Consider the following 18,803-nt stretch of genomic DNA (forward strand, 5'->3'; position numbering starts at 1 on the left):
AAAAAAACGTGCAATGCAGTTAATACAGCAACGTTGCTGCTGACTTTATAAAGATGTGCTCTCGAGTGCTGCACGGTTGACGCGCCACGAGAGCTGACGCTCAAACTGTTGTTGCGTCCTTTATGTCGATCTGAGCTGTAGTGCTCGAGCTCAGCTCAATTAAGACGATCTATAACGCTTTTATGTAACGTTAATATCAGTAAAGGGTGTTCCCTGAAAATATGTTAATCAGACGCATGATCTGGTTCTGTTTCTGAAGGCTGTCTTCATAAGCTGAGAGGTCAATACAATGAACTGATATTTGGAAGTTTAATGCGATTTATATCATTTTAGATGATAAAATACTTCCTTTCCACATTTAATAAACAGAGACATCTGCAATATTATTAAAACAGCATGTAGATCATTCATAAGTTAAAATATAAATTTTTCATTTCTCTTTGGAGTGTTACAAGCTCTTGGTAGTACATGAAGAAGATCTGTAAAGTTGCAAAGACTAAAGTCTCAAATCCAAAGATATAATCTTTATCAAAGTTAAGACTCTGCCACGCCCCCCCCTAAAATGGCTAATTTAACCCCCCCTCCATGTTCATGACACTATGTGGAAATATTTGCTAATACAGCCCAAATGTTCATGCAAAGAAAGAAGATGTGGTTTCAGTAAGTGCAGTTAGTGTTGAAACAGCCATGACATCCCTTTGCTGTGTGTATCTATGCAAATACAAAATCATTTTATTTGGTCTTCCGAAAGTATATAGATGCATTTAGGAATCTTTAAGATTACTTACAACAGAACTGCAACGCATTTTATGGACGACTGTTTTGTGAACCTAGGAGAGGAGGTAATTCTGACTTTGCTACAAAATTCTGGAACTTCTAAATCAGCTAATGTAAGTGTGTTTTCTTAATAGTTTAAGTATTTTCTGCTGACTGTTCAAAACGGGAGTTTTGCACCACGCGAGAGAGAGAGAGAGACAGGGTCACACAGTAGAGTCAGCTGTCTTAACTGTATGTGGCTTATGTACTGCAAGCACGTACGAGCTTCATCACTTTGTCTGTCACGTGACTCTGTTCCCCTTTTGGGCTTGAACTGATGGTAAAAAAAAGGACATTATTAAAAGTATTTACATTTATTTTGAAAGTTGAAGCTCATGACTATGGAAAGGTGTGTTACATTTCCGACGAGTGCTTGCAGTGTTCGGCCGATCACAATCAACTTGGTCAGCCAATCAGAGCAGACTGGGCTTGTTGGAAGGAGGGACTTTGTAGAAAACAACGCATTTGAGAGAGGCGGGGCATAGACGACATACAATAATGTACAGTATTTGAAAAATAATGTGTTTTTTTTAACATGGATGTCAACATATTCCGATACACCAAAAACACAAAACAATGATCTATAAAAAAGCATCATATGACCCCTTTAAGGGGCCGTTCACATACCGCGTCGCAACCGCGTCGCTTCCATTATGAGTGCGCATACCGCGCGCCAACATTGGAAATAACGGACTTGTACGCGCAAAAGACAAGATATGTGAACGGCTAAGGTCTAAGACTAACGGCTGAAGGTCTGGAATCCATGGCAGCTTTAATTTGCCAAGACCCGTCACACGAGGCCGTTTGACGGACATGTCAAACAGCCAATCACAGTTTGTTTCGTTCAGCATCAAACGTTTAGCCAATGGTCCGTGGCTGAGGCTGAGACTAGTCCTACATTGACATTGACTTTTCAACAACAACAAAAATTTTGCATTTTGCCTGTTCATTTACAAAACAGTCATAATTTTAGGGGTCTGAAAACATGTCGTTTCAAAGTGGATCTTTTTGATAACAACATTGTTCATCTCCAGATAAACTGCAAAAATTCACATTTGTGATAATGGTGACATCATGTGCATGCATTTTACATGTTTGCGTAGTGTTTCTTTCCAAAATGACATCGTCAACTACTGGCCTGACATGCACTTTTTTGACAACATGTTTGTCTGTACACGAAAAACACAAAAAAATATTGGGTGAATATAGTTCACCCAAAAATGAAAATTCTGTCATCTCACTCTGTACAAGTTTCTTTCTTTTATTCAAACCAAAAAAGATTGAAGAATGTTAGTAACCAAACAGTTGATGATGGCGCTTAACATCCATAGAAATTTTTATGCGAACTATCTCTTTAAATATGGAGGTGTGTAATATAAATGCATTCCTACACAAGCTATATTTACCATGTTAAACTACAACAAATGATCAACAACCATAAAAATATTTATGCTTTTATTCTTTATTGTATCTTGAAAATAAAATTAGATGCACAATAATGGCTCATCAACAGTTTGTAATATTTACTAAAACCTTAAATTATAGTCAGCATGAAATTTCTTAATCTATGTTCTAGAATGCATGTTACAGATTATATTGTAGACAATTCAACAATATGTGCATATATATAACTAATGTATGTAATGATGTTTTAAAAGAGCATCTTAATGACAAAGTAGCACACTATTTTACATATGGGGATACAGTATTTTTTTAGTGCCAAAATTGACCAGAAATTTAGATTTTCCATTTCTAGTTTAAAATATGTAGCCTAGTGTACAATGCTTATTTATTTTGAAGGTGATGAAGGAAGCAACAGTAGCACTAGTGCTACAAGTGCTCCTGCTGTTGAACAAGATGGGGGGTGGACAGTAAAATTTTTGAGTCAGAAGAATCTTCCGGTAAAGTTTAAGATATAAGCAAAACTAAACATGCTGGCTATACTCTTAGAAAAATATGTGCTTTTATGATTTATAAGGTCATCAATAGTAGGACTGTCATCATTGGGACATGCAACATGTCAGAATTGGACTACAGATAGACACACAGACACTGCTAATCCATTCAAGAGGAGCACATTTAGTTTATTACTTCATACACTGTAATTAATCAAGCCATTTAGTTTGGAGATGTAGATGCTCACTAAACTGGCTGATCAGTGAAGATGTGAATAAATGGGTTTGTTTGATGTTTCTCATTTCTGCTTGTTCATGCAAAGGGATGTTAGAGGCACGAAGCAGGAAAGGGCCACTTAGCGAATCAACCGTTTCCTGTTGAGTAATTGAAGCCAGAGCCGCTGCTGCGATCCAACGACCTGAAGTTCTGATGGAATTCATGTTCCGACGATTCCAAATCTGCATGTGGATTTATCAAGAGAATTTAAAGTCAACAATATAATTTTCAAAGTTTGCTTTCTTAACACAGATTCTTGGTGGAACTGTGCACGATTAATGTCCATTTTATTCCAATGGCCATGCCTTCCTGGTCCAGTCATCTCCTGATGGAAAAAAATGCATGTTATCTCATCCCATATTTTTACCTGGAAAACACATTTCAGAAGCGAAATGGTTGAGAATGGTGTTTCAAGTTGACTTTAGAATATTCAGTGTTTTTTTTGGAGCATCAAGTTGTGATCTTCGGTTATTATCTATTTAAATCTGCTTTATCTTACCCTCAGATGGCAGGTGAGAGAAACCCTGCGTCATGTTACCTGGATGAAAGGACCTTTCAGCTTTGCTGTCAGCTCTTTCTCCAGCACTCTGAGACCATCCAGGACGGCTGGAGCTGGGAGCAGATCAAGGTGAAGTGAATTTTTGAGTAAGTCCACAAAGTCTGGGCCTACTTGTTCTCCTTAGAGGATCAGAGTGAAAGAAAAAAGTGTGAATTTCACAAAACATGTCAAGAATTTTTTTTTATTTTGAAGATGAAGAAAATTAAGCCTATTTTTATAACATATTTGGCATTTTGACATTAATGACGATGATATTCTCTCCCAGTGTTCTCACTACTTTTTAGGTTCTCACTGCAGTAATGTTTAAAATAACTGTAATACAACTGTAATATTGCAATACAACTTATATTTACGAGATGCTTTTGTCCAAAGTTAACTCTGAGGAACATAAAAAAAGCCTTTGTTTAAATGAGAAGTTCATCCCAAAAAAATTATAAAAATAAATATCAGGCTGTCCAAGATGTAGATTAGTTTGTTTCTTCATCAGAACAGATTTGGAAAAATTTAGCTTTACATCACTTGCTCACCAATGTATCCTCTGCAGTGAATGGGTGTCGTCAGAATAAGAGTCCAAACAGTTGATAAAAACATCACAATAATCCACAAGTAATCCCAGAAACAGTATATAAGAGACATGCCACTTCCTCAATCCTCAATACAAGTATATAAGGAAAACCCGTAACGGCAAAGATGGTGGTTGTGTGTACATGTCCCGCCCCTCCCGCTGGAAAGCCAATCATCTGCTTTTAACAGTCAAGCCGGGGAACATTTAAGCCTATCGTCTGGTTCCACTGACGTATGCGCACAGTTGAGGAACCCTTGCGCATGCGTAGTAAAGGTATAACCTGTGGGGGAAAAAGGTTTTTTAAACCTTATTTTGGGGCAAATTCTGAAAAAGCTGCCCAGATGCGTTGCCAAGATGGCGGCCGAGTGGCACAACTTGCCTGAAAGAACTTTGGTAATCCACACCACTCCAGTCCATCAATTAACATCTTGTGAAGTTAAATGCTGAGTGCTTATAAGAAACAAATCTTAAGACTTTAACTTTAAAGTGGCATATTTCTGGCCAAAATGTGAGCCCATAATAATCCATAATAACACTTCCTCTAAGTGGAAAAAGTCCATCCTCTGTTGTCATCAAAATCGATTGACATATATTTTTAGAACTATTCTGAACTGATTTTGCCTATAATCGGTGCTTGAGCTGTGCATATTTCTCTCCTGATTCAGATGAGATGACTTTTTTTATTGGAGAAAGCAATATTATGGATAGAAGGCTCATATTTTAGACCTGATACAATGGTTTGAAGTTAAAAACTTGTTAGTGGTAGATTATTAATATTTTGTTTTTACAAACGTGCAGCTTTCCATTTCACAAGACATGAATTGATGGACTGGAGTGGTGTGACCTGAGAGTGAAAACATTTTTCCACAAATTTGCATTTTTGTTTGAATTATTTCTATAACCTAAATCTAATGTATGTAATTTTTTTAAATAGTTTTAATAATTGTTTTATCAGAATCAGAATCAGAAGAAGATCAGAATGAGCTTTATTGCCAGGTATGTTTACACATACGAGGAATTTGTTTTCGTGACAGATGCTCCGCAGTACAACAGAATGACAGCGACAGAACATAAAACACATAATAAAAGAATAAAAAATACAAATATGTAGACAGTGAATGACAATATACAAATGACAATTGTAGGCAGGTATATTACAAAGTGAAGTTATGTATGTACATATATATTGTGTGCAAAATTTAAGTGTATACTAAGTATGTGTGTTAGATAAATAAAGTGTGTGTGTATATAAATATAAAGTGTAGTATGTTCGCCATTATTGTCAGCTGTTCATAAGATGGATTGCCTGAGGGAAGAAACTGGTCCTGTGTCTGGTCGTTCTAGTGCTCAGTGCTCTGTAGCGTCGACCCGATGGCAACAGTTCAAAGAGGGAGTGTGCTGGATGTGAGGGGTCCAGAGTGATTTTGACAGCCCTTTTTCTCACTCTGGATAAGTACAGTTCTTGAATAGATGGGAGAGTTGAACCGATGATTCGCTCAGCAGTCCGGACTACCCTCTGTAGTCTTCTGAGGTCAGATTTAGAAGCTGAGCTGAACCAGACAGTTACTGAAGTGCAGAGGATGGATTCAATGATGGTGGAGTAGAACTGTTTCAGCAGCTCCTGTGGCAGGTTTAACTTCCTCAGCTGGCGGAGAAAGTACAACCTCTGCTGGGCCTTTTTTACGATGGAGTCAATGTGAATGTCCCACTTCAGGTCCTGAGAGATGGTGGTTCCCAGGAACCTGAATGACTCCACTGCAGTCACAGGGCTGTTCATGATGGTGAGTGGGGGGAGTGCAGGGGGGTTTCTCCTGAAGTCCACGATCATCTCCACTGTTTTGAGGGTGTTAAGCTCCAGGTTGTTGAGACTGCACCAGACAGCCAGCTCTTTTACCTCCTGTCTGTAAGCAGACTCGTCACCGTCCTGAATGAGGCCGATGAGTGTGGTGTCATCTGCAAACTTCAGGAGCTTGACAGAGGGGTCCTTAGATGTGCAATCGTTGGTGTACAGGGAGAAGAGCAGTGGGGAGAGAACGCAGCCCTGGGGAGCTCCGGTGCTGATTGTACGGGTGCTGGATGTGTATTTTCCCAGCCTCACTAGCTGCTGCCTGTCTGTCAGGAAGCTGTTGATCCACTGACAGACGGAGGTGGGCACGGAGAGCTGATTTAGTTTGGGTAAAAAAACTGATTTAGTTAATGGTAAAATGTAACTGACATATTCTTGACCGGTTTTGTACTTTGTTCTAGGGCACTGATGAAGGCTTCATGAAGAAGACTGTTCTCATGCCTGTAAAACCAAGCGTTTTGCACAAACAACATGAGTATTCCATACAGGATGAAAACATGGTGACAGATGATATCCAGGTAAGACGAGTATCACTTTTACTATCTACACATACTTATGGTTAGTTTTTTTTTTTTAGTTTTTTTTTAAACTAACACTAAGTATCATCCTGTGATGATCAAGTCATTCCACAGCACCTCATTTTACCAATTTTGGTCATAAAAGCATACTGTCTCTGAACCAGGAGTGGTTTTTAGTAGAATGAGCCAGTCCATTTATAAACCCTAACAAAATGGGCCACCAAAAATTAAGATTGACCTAAGTGTTTCCCCACATACTGGATCAATTACCTGAAGGAAACACTTTAACTAAATCCTGCACTTTATAACCATGCTGGGTTTAGTTTTGGAAAAACTTGCTAATGTTGGCATAGGATTTTATGTGTCTGTTAAGATGTTTATGCTTTTGTCCATCAGGGTGTTGCACACGCAGTTGTTTAGCTTTGTCTGCACACTTTATGGATTTTCTATTTGGGGGAAAAATTGTTGTGTGTGACATATTTAAACTTTAAATAGTATGTGTCTTTGAAGATCGTATCAGCAAAATATTTTGATTCATATACCGGTTTAAATGATCCCCTTCAAAATGGGACTTGTGCCTTGTGGCTGATTTTTCTTTACCTCCACTCTCAGCCCATTTCATTAGTAAGCCCTTCCGGCTGATTGCAAATGACTTAACTTCTTGCATATTTACATTCAGCTCACACACACTAGAGAAGACTCGACACCTTCTCCTTTCATGCCATATTTCCATATTTCAATGCTACTGGAGAAAACAATTTTAGTTTTTATTAAGTAACTGAATCTAATGCAATCCATCTGGTATTCTGTGTTTAAGGCTAGTCATTGGAAGAAATATTGAAGGATATTACTGTAACTACTTATCTTAATCTGTATACTGTATTTGTTCTAGTTTGTGTGTGTGTGTGTGTGTGTGTGTGTGTGTGTGTATACATATCTCAGAGTAATATCATCTGCAAAACTAGCAAACCCTCTTGATCTTGGTCTATACAAGATATATTATATTATATTATATTATATTATATTATATTATATTATATTATATTATATTATATTATATTATATTATATTATATTATTATATTATATTATGGAAGTATCTGTTGTATATTTTCAGTGCAACAAAACAATTTTACTGTAAAATTTTCCAGTTTATAATAATGAGAATTTAGAAAGGGAAATGTGCTTAAATCTCAAGCAAAAAAATAAATAAATTAGTTAATTACAATTTATTAATTATTTGTTCATCATGGTAGTATTAATTGTATATTTTAAGTACAGAAAAAAAAAGAACAATACTTGACAGTGAAATGTCCCAATTCATTATGGTAATCTCAAGCAAAAAATGCAAAAATAAATAGTGTAGTATATTATATCAATTGTAAAGTTAATTCATCAAGGTAGTATTTGTTGTATATTTCAAGTAAAAAAAAAATGCTTAAAATGTGCCTAAATCTCAAGCAAAAAATCCTTATGAAAAAAAATCTTAACTCGTTATGCAATTGCCTTATTTTTTCATTGTTTTGCTTTTGAGTTGAAATGTGAGCATATTTTTGTTCTCGATTGTAGATGAATTACTAATAGACCAAAAGGCCAGTATTGTCTGCAGTGATACCAATTCAACATCAGCATCTCCTTTGTTCAATCCCCAACATTCAAAGTCTTACGTGCAGTCGTGCCACAGCGCACGTCACTTGACATGCCCTGCATAAAAGAACATTTAGAAAACTTGACCTTGGTAAAGACTGTTCGCCAGCAAGCAGTAGCTTGCAGGCTACAAGAAAGCCCCTTTTTTCCCCATTGTTGAGGAAAGGAAGAAAAAAAATCCAAAAAGATCTGTGGAAGATTAGAGAAGCCAGGACAGCTTTTTTTTTTTTTTTTTTGGCATCCTGTTTTGAGTGGTGGAATTCTTTTAGGGAGTGAATAAATGCCTCACTCAACAAAAATCTATCAGGGTTAACCCTTTCAGTGCCACACACCTGACTCTTGTGGAGCTGTGCTCAATGTTACTTTTTGTCCATGAGCACCTGTACATGAAGGGGTTGTTACTTCAGTAAACAAGAATAGCTGGCCATCCTTATTGTGTCTTCTTTATGTTTGTAGGCAGTAGAATGTGCTTCTCAACTGCTTCCATAGTTACAAAAAATTTTTTTTCTCACTACAGTTCAAAGTTTCGGGGTCATTAACTTTGTTTTATGTTTTAGAATGGCATCTTTTGTTACATTTGTACATTTGTTACATAAATGTCTTTACTGTTGCTTTTGATCAATTTAATTCATCCTTGCCAAATGAAAGTATTAATTAATATATATATGTGGGTAACATGAGTATTGAACACATCCCCATTTTTCTCAGTAAATATATTTCTACAGTGCTGTTGACATGAATTTTTCACCAGATGTCGGTAACAACCCAAGTAATCCACAAATACAAAGAAAACAATACAAATAAGTTCCTGTATGGAGAAACTAGTCACATAGATGGCAGCAGATTTTTTAATCCAGAATGTCTTAGTACATTCTTCCATTCATCCTTCCTTCAATTATATGATTTTTGCCAGTGCTACACCATGATGTTTTGGGGTGATGTGCAGTGCCATTTGACCTCCAAACATGTTGTGTATTATGGCATCCAAAGAGTAAAATTTTTGTCCCATCTAACCAGATTGTATTTTTCCAGTATTTCACAGGCTTATCTAAATGCTGTGCAGCAAACTTTAAATGGGTCGTATGATGTTGCTAAAAATAACATTATTTTGTGTAGTTTTGATGTAATAAAATGTAAAAAAAAACACATTATTTTCAACATACTGTAAATTATTGTTTCTCCTCTATGCCCCGCCTTACAGAAGCGTGTCTTTTTTTTTTTATAAAGCATATCGGTCTGAAAAACGAGGTGTGCTCTGATTGGCCAGCTATTCAGTGCTTTGTGATTGGCTGAATGTTTCAAGCACATTATGGAAACGTTATGCCCCTTGCCATTCTGTGATGCGTGTCCCGGTCAGAACACCGGCACAACAAAACAAAAATAACAAAACCAATTACAAACGAGCCATTTGTTGCATGCAGTTGGGACATAATTATGGATTATAATGATTTATATTGCATTGCATCACGAAAACATAAAACCATGCCTGCATTTGTGGTCAGAGAAACATCAAACAAACAAACCTCACGTTTGAATCATCAGTGGCAAATCCTTTAAATGTGAAAATTACTTACAGACTTTGAGTCAGAACAGCCGGCTTTGTAGTCTGCTCTCCCAGGATAAAGAAACAGTCCTCCATAAAATGCGCTGGTTTTAACTGTTCTGGAACAGTGTTGTAAATACAACTTAACCACTGATTTATAGTCGTGCCCTCTTTTGGAAGGCCAAACAAAGTATTTTTGCTTTTACAATGAAACAGCGAGAATCAAAGTTACGCCTTCTTTCTTTGCGTGAACATTTTGGCGGCGTTTACAAATCTTCCCACACTGTGATGTAGACATGTGGGGGCGTGTTTAAACTAGGTGTTTTAGGAAGGAAAGGACGAGTCTGGACTTTTATAAAGAATATCTTTTTGGGTTTGAGACTTTAGTCTTTGCAACTTTACAGATCTTCTTTATGCACCAAGTGTTTGTAACACTCCAAAGAGAAATGAAAAATTAAAATCGTATCATACGACCACTTTAAATTTGGGTGGAGAGCGGAGCATTTGAATCACACGCAGAACACAAAACTGATGGTGGCGGCTCCGGTGGAAAACTGACAGACTCTAAAACGTTCAGACACATACTGTAGCTAATTTCTCGTCACTGTGAGTTACTGAAAACACACATGGAAACACGTTACGCAATTTAGACACGCATTTGTGTGGCAGAGTGCCTGGCTCTCGTACTGTACGGCATTACAGACAACTAGTTGTCCAGTCCTGGTCCATTTACATAGCAAGTGTGCTCTGCTGCTGTGTGAACATGGCCTATATAATAATCAAACACAAGAATATATTTTTTTCATATATTATAATGTGTAAACTGTGTGTGTGTGTGTGTGTGTGTGTCTATATATATATATATATATATATATATATATATATATATATATATATATATATATATATATATATATTAATATTAAATTGCATTAGCATGAAATTAATTTAGCTTCATGATTTATAAACGAAAATAACTTTACTATGGTGGGCCAAATTACTCAAAATAAAATCATTAACTGTTGAAACATATAAACCTATAAATAAATATTTAAATACATTTATTTAATACACTCATGTACTTACAATCAAATCATACTTGTTATTTATATATTTATTAATTCACGTGCCGACAACGTAACCCGGAAAATGAAATGTGGAGGAAGTAATTAATTCATTAAATGAATGAATGAGTGAATGAATAAATAATTTTTATAAATGTTTAGATGATATTATATTATCCATATTAATTGTTGATATATTATTTATGTATTTATTAATTTAATCGTATTTAATGATTTGGGTATTTCAGTATTTATTTAATTATTCGATTTCGTGTAATTTGGTCCTCCATACTTAACAGTTTTAGTAGTGATTTAAAATAGTTTTAGCCAATAATTCAGCATAGAAAAGTTTTTGTTAAAATGTTTCTTTTAACATGTTTCTTTTCATTGCAACTCAAGACTACATGGTTAGATGGATGCATTTTATTATTTGCAGTCAGCATTGTTTTCTTTTTTAGAACAGGCTTTTTTTGGGTCTCATTCAACCACTAGAGTGCTGCTTTATAACCACATTTAAGGAAGCAATCTTTACTTGTTCCCCAAGAGATGCACATAGAAGCAAAAAGGTATTTTATTCCTTTAAGAGTGAAGAATGTAAACGGAATTACTAGGATAATTAAGCTCATAATTAGGTCTTATTTAGGTTAATGAAAGAGCACATCCTTCATCATCTTCTGAAATGATCCAGCCATGTGCTGGTATTCAGGTAAGTAAAGGGAACGTGTTCTACTCTGCTATTGCACGTCCAGTATTGATCTCCCTTTTGACAGTGAAAAACTGAGCGCGTATAAAGTGTATACCTGAGCTCATGGCTCTGTTAGATCTCTTTAGACGATGCTATTTAAAGCATCTGCTGCAACGTGCCACACAGCCCTTTGCTTTGCTCGCGTGTTTGTGGAGTTGAACAGGTGCCGTCGTTTAGTGATTGCACCGTTACGTCTGTACACCTGCTTGAATGTAAACACAGCAGCGTTTGAATGACAACAAACGGCGGCGGATGCCAGAAGTTGTTGCTAGAAACACATTTCAAAGTTAATAAACGCCCCTTTTTGAACTTGACCTTTTGAAATTTTTAAGCGGTGCACGAACAGCATCTGAACTTTTGTCCTTTATATGAATTCCAAACGCAGTCGAAGAGTCAGTTATGCAAAGGTTGAATGAGAGCTGTGAATATTCGTTTTACTAAATGAGTTCCTGCCATGGCAGACCCGAAATTTAATGCATTTTTTTGCTTGCATGTTTGCACTCTCTTTTAACTCATCATCCCACACATTATTTTACAGCCTCTACGTGAGATATTTTACCTTTTAGTGTCGGTACTGTTTGGAAAAAGCATGACGTCATTTGTTTATTTGACCTGCCTTCCCTTTTTCCAAACCTTTTCATTCCTGACAGCCGTCGGATGTGAAACAGTAGTAGTGTGCCTCTCAAGACTGCCCTTGAATGGGAGGGAGGAGATGATATCGGTCAAGGCATGGACGCATGAACAATCCTTGAGCCTGCATTGAAGCTGCCAGGGATCCAGCCACCGCCGCTGCTGATCCAACTTGTCGCTCAGACACTATCACTAATTAAACATGCGCTTATCAATGTGAGCTGCAAAGGCCATAGTGATGTCATACCGTCTCAAAGCCTCCCCTGTGTGACAGAAATCACGTCACAGGTGCCATTTAAGGAGTGCTAATTTAGGAGTTTTTTTTTTTTTTTTTTTAATCATGAAGTAGTTTTATTATAAAATAGTTTTATAAAAATCAAGCTATTGTTATGTGACGTAGAATCCTACAAACTAATAACAAAAACTACACTGATGGGGGCAATATCGTTTAAATGTGTATAAATATATAAAATATTATAATTCTAGTAATTGTTATTACTTTATTTGTATATGTATTTAAAAGATATTGCACTCTTCTGTTGCTTCAGTGTAGTATTATTCTGACTTTGAATAATTTAGTAATATTTATAATTGATATAGTTATATTTAAGTGTGTGTGTGTGTGTTTGTGTGTGTAAAACAATAGAATTTTATAATCATTTTTATTTATTTATTTTTTACTTAAAAAAAAAAAGCCTTATGTAGCATATTTTATTTAATAATGATAATAATATATTTATATATTATTAGTGGTAACAATAAAATACATAATTATTGTAATAATAATATTTATTATTATAGTATATTGATGATAATAACAATAATTATTGTTATTTTTATTTAATAATAATACTAAGATGTATTATATTTATTTCACAAAGGTTCAATGTAATTTACTGTTATTAATCAATTAGAATATTTATTTATATATATATATATATATATATATATATATATATATATTTATATATATATATAAACAATTTTCTATCTAGTTATCTATCTACTGTATCTGCGATCGATATACAGTATATACACGCATAGATAGATAGATGGATAGATAGATAGATAAAAACAAATATATTATTATTATATTATCATATAATATTTTTCGAGCTCAAATTCATTAATAGTAGCTACTTAAGGGTAAAGTATTATTATTGTCACTGTTGTTGTTATGGTTAAAATATATTTCACCCCATATTGCTTCAATGTAGATCATAATAATAATATTATTATTGTAGTAGTAGTAGTTATAATAATAAAAATTAAAATCATATTATATTATGTATAATTTAATTAAAGCAGTATTTTTCAATAATATGGCATAAAACACTAAGATTTTCATGCAAAATCCGGCACCAAGACTTGAATCAGTAAATAGTTTCCTTTTGTTGCATTACATGGATACTTGTCAATAAAAATAGCTTGTTAGTGGCGAAGCTGCACTGTGCTGTCTACATAATGTAGTTACAGTAAGTTAGCTGTGTCGCTGTTAGTTCTAGTTACTCCCCAGTAATGGTTGTGAACTCCTCCCAAGTATGACGGCATCCCTTCCTGTTTATCTCTGCTTGTGCAAGTTGCAGCGCCCTAAACCTTTATTCCACATTCTGACAGCCAATTAATCACCAGGGGTTGCAGGCCGAGAAAAAGCGGGAAAATCCAGTGCGCGCCGCCTGAAAGAGTGGTAACCTTGGTAAACAGTCTGCACAACATTTGTGCATGTGGACCCGCTCGAGGGTCCTGTGCATGATGCCATTACTCATGCTCCACAACACAAATGGGGGAGTGTTCAAACTCCCTTAACATGTCAACAACATCCTTTCGATGAAGGATGCAAGAGGAAAGCAAAAAGGTAAACACATGTTGTTGCCCAGATGGACTGTTAAGGAGATCTCGTTTTCATCAGTCAAGATATGGGAAGAAGAATGAAGTCACATACTGCTCGATGAATCACTCACGTGGGTCACTGGCTTTGGGTTTGGTATCACGGCTCGGGGTTAATGGCAAGTCTGCACACGTATCATGGATCAGAAATGTGATATGGCTCCATACATGTCTTCTTGTATGTGGAAAGCCACTTCCTTTTCTTGCAGAAGATCATTGAAGCGGTGTAAACTGAATTAGCATTTATGTGGCAAGATTTCATATCTGTTGTATATGAACAGAATGGAAATGTATTCATTCATGCACCGTCATCCTGTATGACTATATTTCTTTTGGAGCACAAAAGGAGAAGTTTAGGAGAATGTGCCGGCCGCTCTCGTGTATATTTCTAACAGTTAACAGAGATGGATTTTTATTGAGCTTCATAAACAGAAACAACATGAAAGCACTATGAATTTAATCCACAAGTTGTAATGTAAATAAAGATTATTGAAGTATTTCCATCTTTATTTTTCAAAAGTCCATGTTTAATTGTATGTGTTAATTGCCATTTCTTTGTACTAATTAATTCTGACATTTTCTGGCAATTTCTGAGTGAAAATTGTTTCTGCACCAAATTTTATCAGTGCAAATGACTTTTGCGTTATACATTTACATTATCACTTGCATCCAATATAGCAATATAGGATACAAGTCATATGCACCACTTTTATAGTGTTTATTTATTTTTATTGTTTATTTATTTATATCAATTTTAGAGCTTCAATGCAGGAAATTTAAGTTATTTTTATTTTATTTTTTTAAGAAAGTCTCTACTGCTCACCAACGCTACATTTATTTGAGCAAAAATACAATAAAAACTATACTATTGTGAAAGATTATTAGAATTTCAAAACTTTTTTCAAATATGTAATTTAGTGTTTTAAATTCATTTAAAATAAGTTAAAAAAATTATGATTTCAAAAGTTTTAAAATTGCTTGTTTTATTCTTATAATTTTTTTCTTATTATTTTACTTTCTTTTATGTAAAGCACTTTGAATTACCATTGTGTATGCAGTGTGCTATATAAATAAACTTGCTTTGCCTAGTGCTCTGATGCAATGCTGAATTTCAGCATCATTAATCAGTGTCACATGATGCGTCAGAAATCATTCTAATATGCTGATTTCTTCTTATCATCAATGTTGAAAACAGTTGTGCTGTCTAATTTTTGAGGAAAAAAAATACACTTTTTTTCAGGATTCTGTGATGACCTGAAAGTTTAAAATAATAGCATTAATTTGAAAAATAAATCTTCTGAACATTATAAATGTCTTTAGTACCAATTAAATGCATTTATGCTGGATTAAAATGTTTATTTCTTTAAAAGGAAAAAAAATCTTACTGACCTCAGAGTAAGTGTACAACAATGAGAACTGTAAACATTCTAATACATTTTGTTTGTATTCTATGAATTTAAAACTATGAGTTTAAAACAACAAGATAGTGAGTAAATGATGATGGAGTATTCATTTTTGAGTGAACTAATACTTGAATTTAGTATGTTGTCTCAAAATTTGACAATTGTCATAATATTTTGTGGCATATATGTCTGTTTTTTTTATTTTTGTCATACTCTATCTCTCACTTTCTACCCGTTTCTCTCTGTCTTGTTTTCTAGGCAAACGTTGAGGATGAAACGGCTGGAGTTCAGGCAGTATGTGAAATTCACGCTGTGCTGCGCTATGAATACCACGTTCTGTATTCTTGCAGCTATCAGATCCCCGTCCTCTATTTCAGAGCCTCCACGTTAGGTAGACGACATTCTCCCTCACTGCATTTCTATCATTAAACCGCACGGCCTTGTTTATATGCTGTCTGCTTCCCTTATCAGTGTGTGTATTTCAGAACCCTCGGTGTTCTGCTTTCTCAAAGTCTGGCTTTATGTGTGCTGCGAAAACAGACTCAACATTTACACTGAGATCCCATCTCGACAGGAGTGTTTGAGTTTTCAGAAAGCAGGCAGCGCGGTGACTCGCATCTGTGCTCAACAAAGTTTGACTTTGTGCTGTAAATACATTAATAGCCGCCATGTAAACATTTCCAGAGCTGTTATTGAGCAAATTAGCAAACAGGCACATGCAAGCGTGAGCAATTTGAAAGTGATCGCTTGAAGGAGTCTGTAATCAGAAAATCTCATTCTTCATCACAGATGGGCGACCCCTGTCTCTCGAGGAGGTGTGGAGCAATGTTCATCCGAACTATAGACAGAGACTACAGCAGGGACCCTGGGACACACTGACCCAACAGGTAACCTGTGTTGCATCATGAATTTGTTTCTGTTTCTCGTCAAAGCTGCAGATGGAATGCACACAAACTACCAAAAATGGTTCAAAGACTGTCAAAGGCACGTTGCACTTTTGCTGGAAATCAACACTCCGTTGCGATTGGTCGGGTTTGCAGTTCATAAGATTCAAGCTGCACAGGTTTTAATTGGTCCGACAGGATACAAAATGTTTTTTTTTAATACAAAATCTTTCTTTTTTTATTATTATTATTCTAATTGAAAAGAAAATAATATGCAATCAGTGCTGGGTAGTAACTGATTACATGTACCGTATTTTCCAGACTATAAGTCGCACTTTTTTTCATAGTTTGGCTGGTCCTGCGAATTATAGTCAGGTGCGACTTATTTATCAAAATTAATTTGACATGAACCGAGAGAAATGATCCAAGAGAAAACATTACCATCTACAGCCGCTAGAGGTTTTCTCTTGGTTCTTGGTTCTAAATAAATGCGACTTATAGTCCAGTTTTTTTTTCTCATCATGATGTATTTTTGGAGTGATGCTATTTATACTCAGGTGCGACTTATAGTCCGAAAAATACGGTAATCTGGATTACAAAATCAGATCCCAAAAATTAAGTAATTGTAATTAGAGTATATTACATTTTAAAATGCTCAGAATCATCACTGGAGGCTTTTGTGCTGTTTGAAAATGATGTCGTTTTATTTTATTCTAGGTTGTTATTGTAAAATCATTGATTTCAGATTTACTCTGACCTTAAAAAAGTGGTCAAATCAACATCAGAGGTAGCCTTTCTTAACGTGTTCCCTTATGCCCTAAACCTACCTAAGTTTTAGTTGTTTATTTGAAAATTTTGGGATGAAAGCCTAACTGTGGTTGGTCAGTTGACATGTTAATCAGATGGCTGTTCCTGTTATAGTGGGCGGTTATTGGTGAGAACAAGCTGCGATGTATATCAAACTTTCTGGCATTCCCACTTCTTAAATCTTCTGGAGTGTTTGGAAAAACTGACTCTGGCTGTTTGCTGCTGATCTTTTTTTAGGCTAAAAGGGATGCAGAGCAGTAGGCGTGATTACAGAGAGATATTGAATGGATGGAGAGAGAGTGGAAAAATATATGCAGAAAAAGGCTGATTAGAAGCAGTGTAGGATATTAGAGAAAAGGGAGAGACTTGGGAAGGATTGAGGGTCTGAGGTTCTCAGGAGATGGAACATTGCTGCATCTGACGCAGGTAAACATGAGTGACTCACATCAAGGCCTTACGAGCAGTGACGCCAATGGACTCTCTCTCCTTATCTCTCGCTCGGTCTCTCGCTTTCCTCTCTGTTTTTGCTCCCTTATATCTCTCAGTCTCCTTTTTATCTGCCCAATTTTCTCAAACCCAAATTGCATTCTTAGCATAACCGATTAGGACAGCACAGAACACTTCTCTCTTGAGGACTCAGGCCCAAACGGTTGACTGTGTGCATGTAGTCTGAGACTGTATTATTGGAAATAATTAAAATTTATGGAAAATTAATTATTAAAAAATCTGGATTTTCCTTTCAGTTGCAAGAAACAAAGGCTAAATTCTGAGATATAAATAACTTTTTATTTTTTTAGCAAAAAAATAATAATAAAAAAAAAAATAGAAAAAAAAAGTTAGAATTATGAGATAAATATATATATATGTATGTATGTATATATGTATATATGTATATATATATATATATATATGTATATATGTATATATATATATATATATATATATATAGTCTGTTTTGTAAATTGTAAAATAAAAAAATCTTTCTAAACTTAAAACGCATTTTCCCTGCATTTGTATTGTTGTACTACTTACACAATTATTTAAAGTATAAAACATTATTCACAATACACCGCATGGTTTTTAATCATAATTTTAGGGGCGGGGAGCTTAAATTGGGGGGGGGTAATCTTTTTTTTTTTTCTATCTTTTTTTTTTTTTTTGAGGTTTTGGATAACTGGATTAAAACGGTGCTTACTGACAGCAAAGTTTTTGTCGAAAGTGGTGCCATTGGACCTTGCAGTCTTCCTCCAGCCACTTAAATTAAAACACTCAGCTATGAATACTCAACACTTAAAATCATGTATGTATTACGTAGATTTATCACTTATGAACCCAAAAAGAGGAAATATTCATGCATTTTGCATTTTTACTGTTTTTCTTTCGGTTCAAACTGTGTGCTCAATATATCTTTAATTATTCTCAGTACCTGAGAGTTCAGATGACTGGATACTTGTTGCTGTATGGTCTGTGATGTCTTTTCCAAATGTACCTATTGTAATGTAACAGTTTTGTAGATATTATTCATTTCTGTGCATTTCTGGAGTAAAACCCTTTTTGGTTATTTCACTTAGACTGTCAGACAGTTTTGGAATCATAAAAATTACTTTCTCTCCTGGAGTGAACCTGGAGTGTTGTGTTCCTTGTCTGTGTTTGTGTAGCCAGTATTCATGCAGAAAGGAACTCTTTTTGTGGAAACTTTTAAGCATTTTGCGTAAGGG

At 35.3% G+C, this 18,803-nt stretch overlaps 1 protein-coding gene across 6 annotated transcripts in view; it reads left to right on the forward strand.

Annotated features, from left to right (window-relative positions):
* Nucleotides 1–18,803, forward strand: part of LOC113110307 (ubiquitin-like-conjugating enzyme ATG10) — a 36,778-nt gene that overhangs the window by 3,118 nt on the left and 14,857 nt on the right. For 3 of the 6 annotated variants that reach the window (XM_026274421.1, XM_026274420.1, XM_026274419.1), the window contains exons 2-5: nucleotides 3,494–3,616; nucleotides 6,360–6,476; nucleotides 15,653–15,785; nucleotides 16,184–16,281. In XM_026274421.1, coding sequence (XP_026130206.1) covers nucleotides 3,494–3,616; nucleotides 6,360–6,476; nucleotides 15,653–15,785; nucleotides 16,184–16,281 — 471 coding nt within the window. Of the gene's footprint in view, nucleotides 1–27; nucleotides 891–3,493; nucleotides 3,617–6,359; nucleotides 6,477–15,652; nucleotides 15,786–16,183; nucleotides 16,282–18,803 lie in introns of those variants that run through there. The other 3 variants (XM_026274417.1, XM_026274416.1, XM_026274418.1) reach the window with 3 other exon arrangements.

Source organism: Carassius auratus, chromosome 10 (genome assembly GCF_003368295.1).
Source record: "Carassius auratus strain Wakin chromosome 10, ASM336829v1, whole genome shotgun sequence".
Classification (NCBI taxonomy): Eukaryota; Metazoa; Chordata; class Actinopteri; order Cypriniformes; family Cyprinidae; genus Carassius; species Carassius auratus.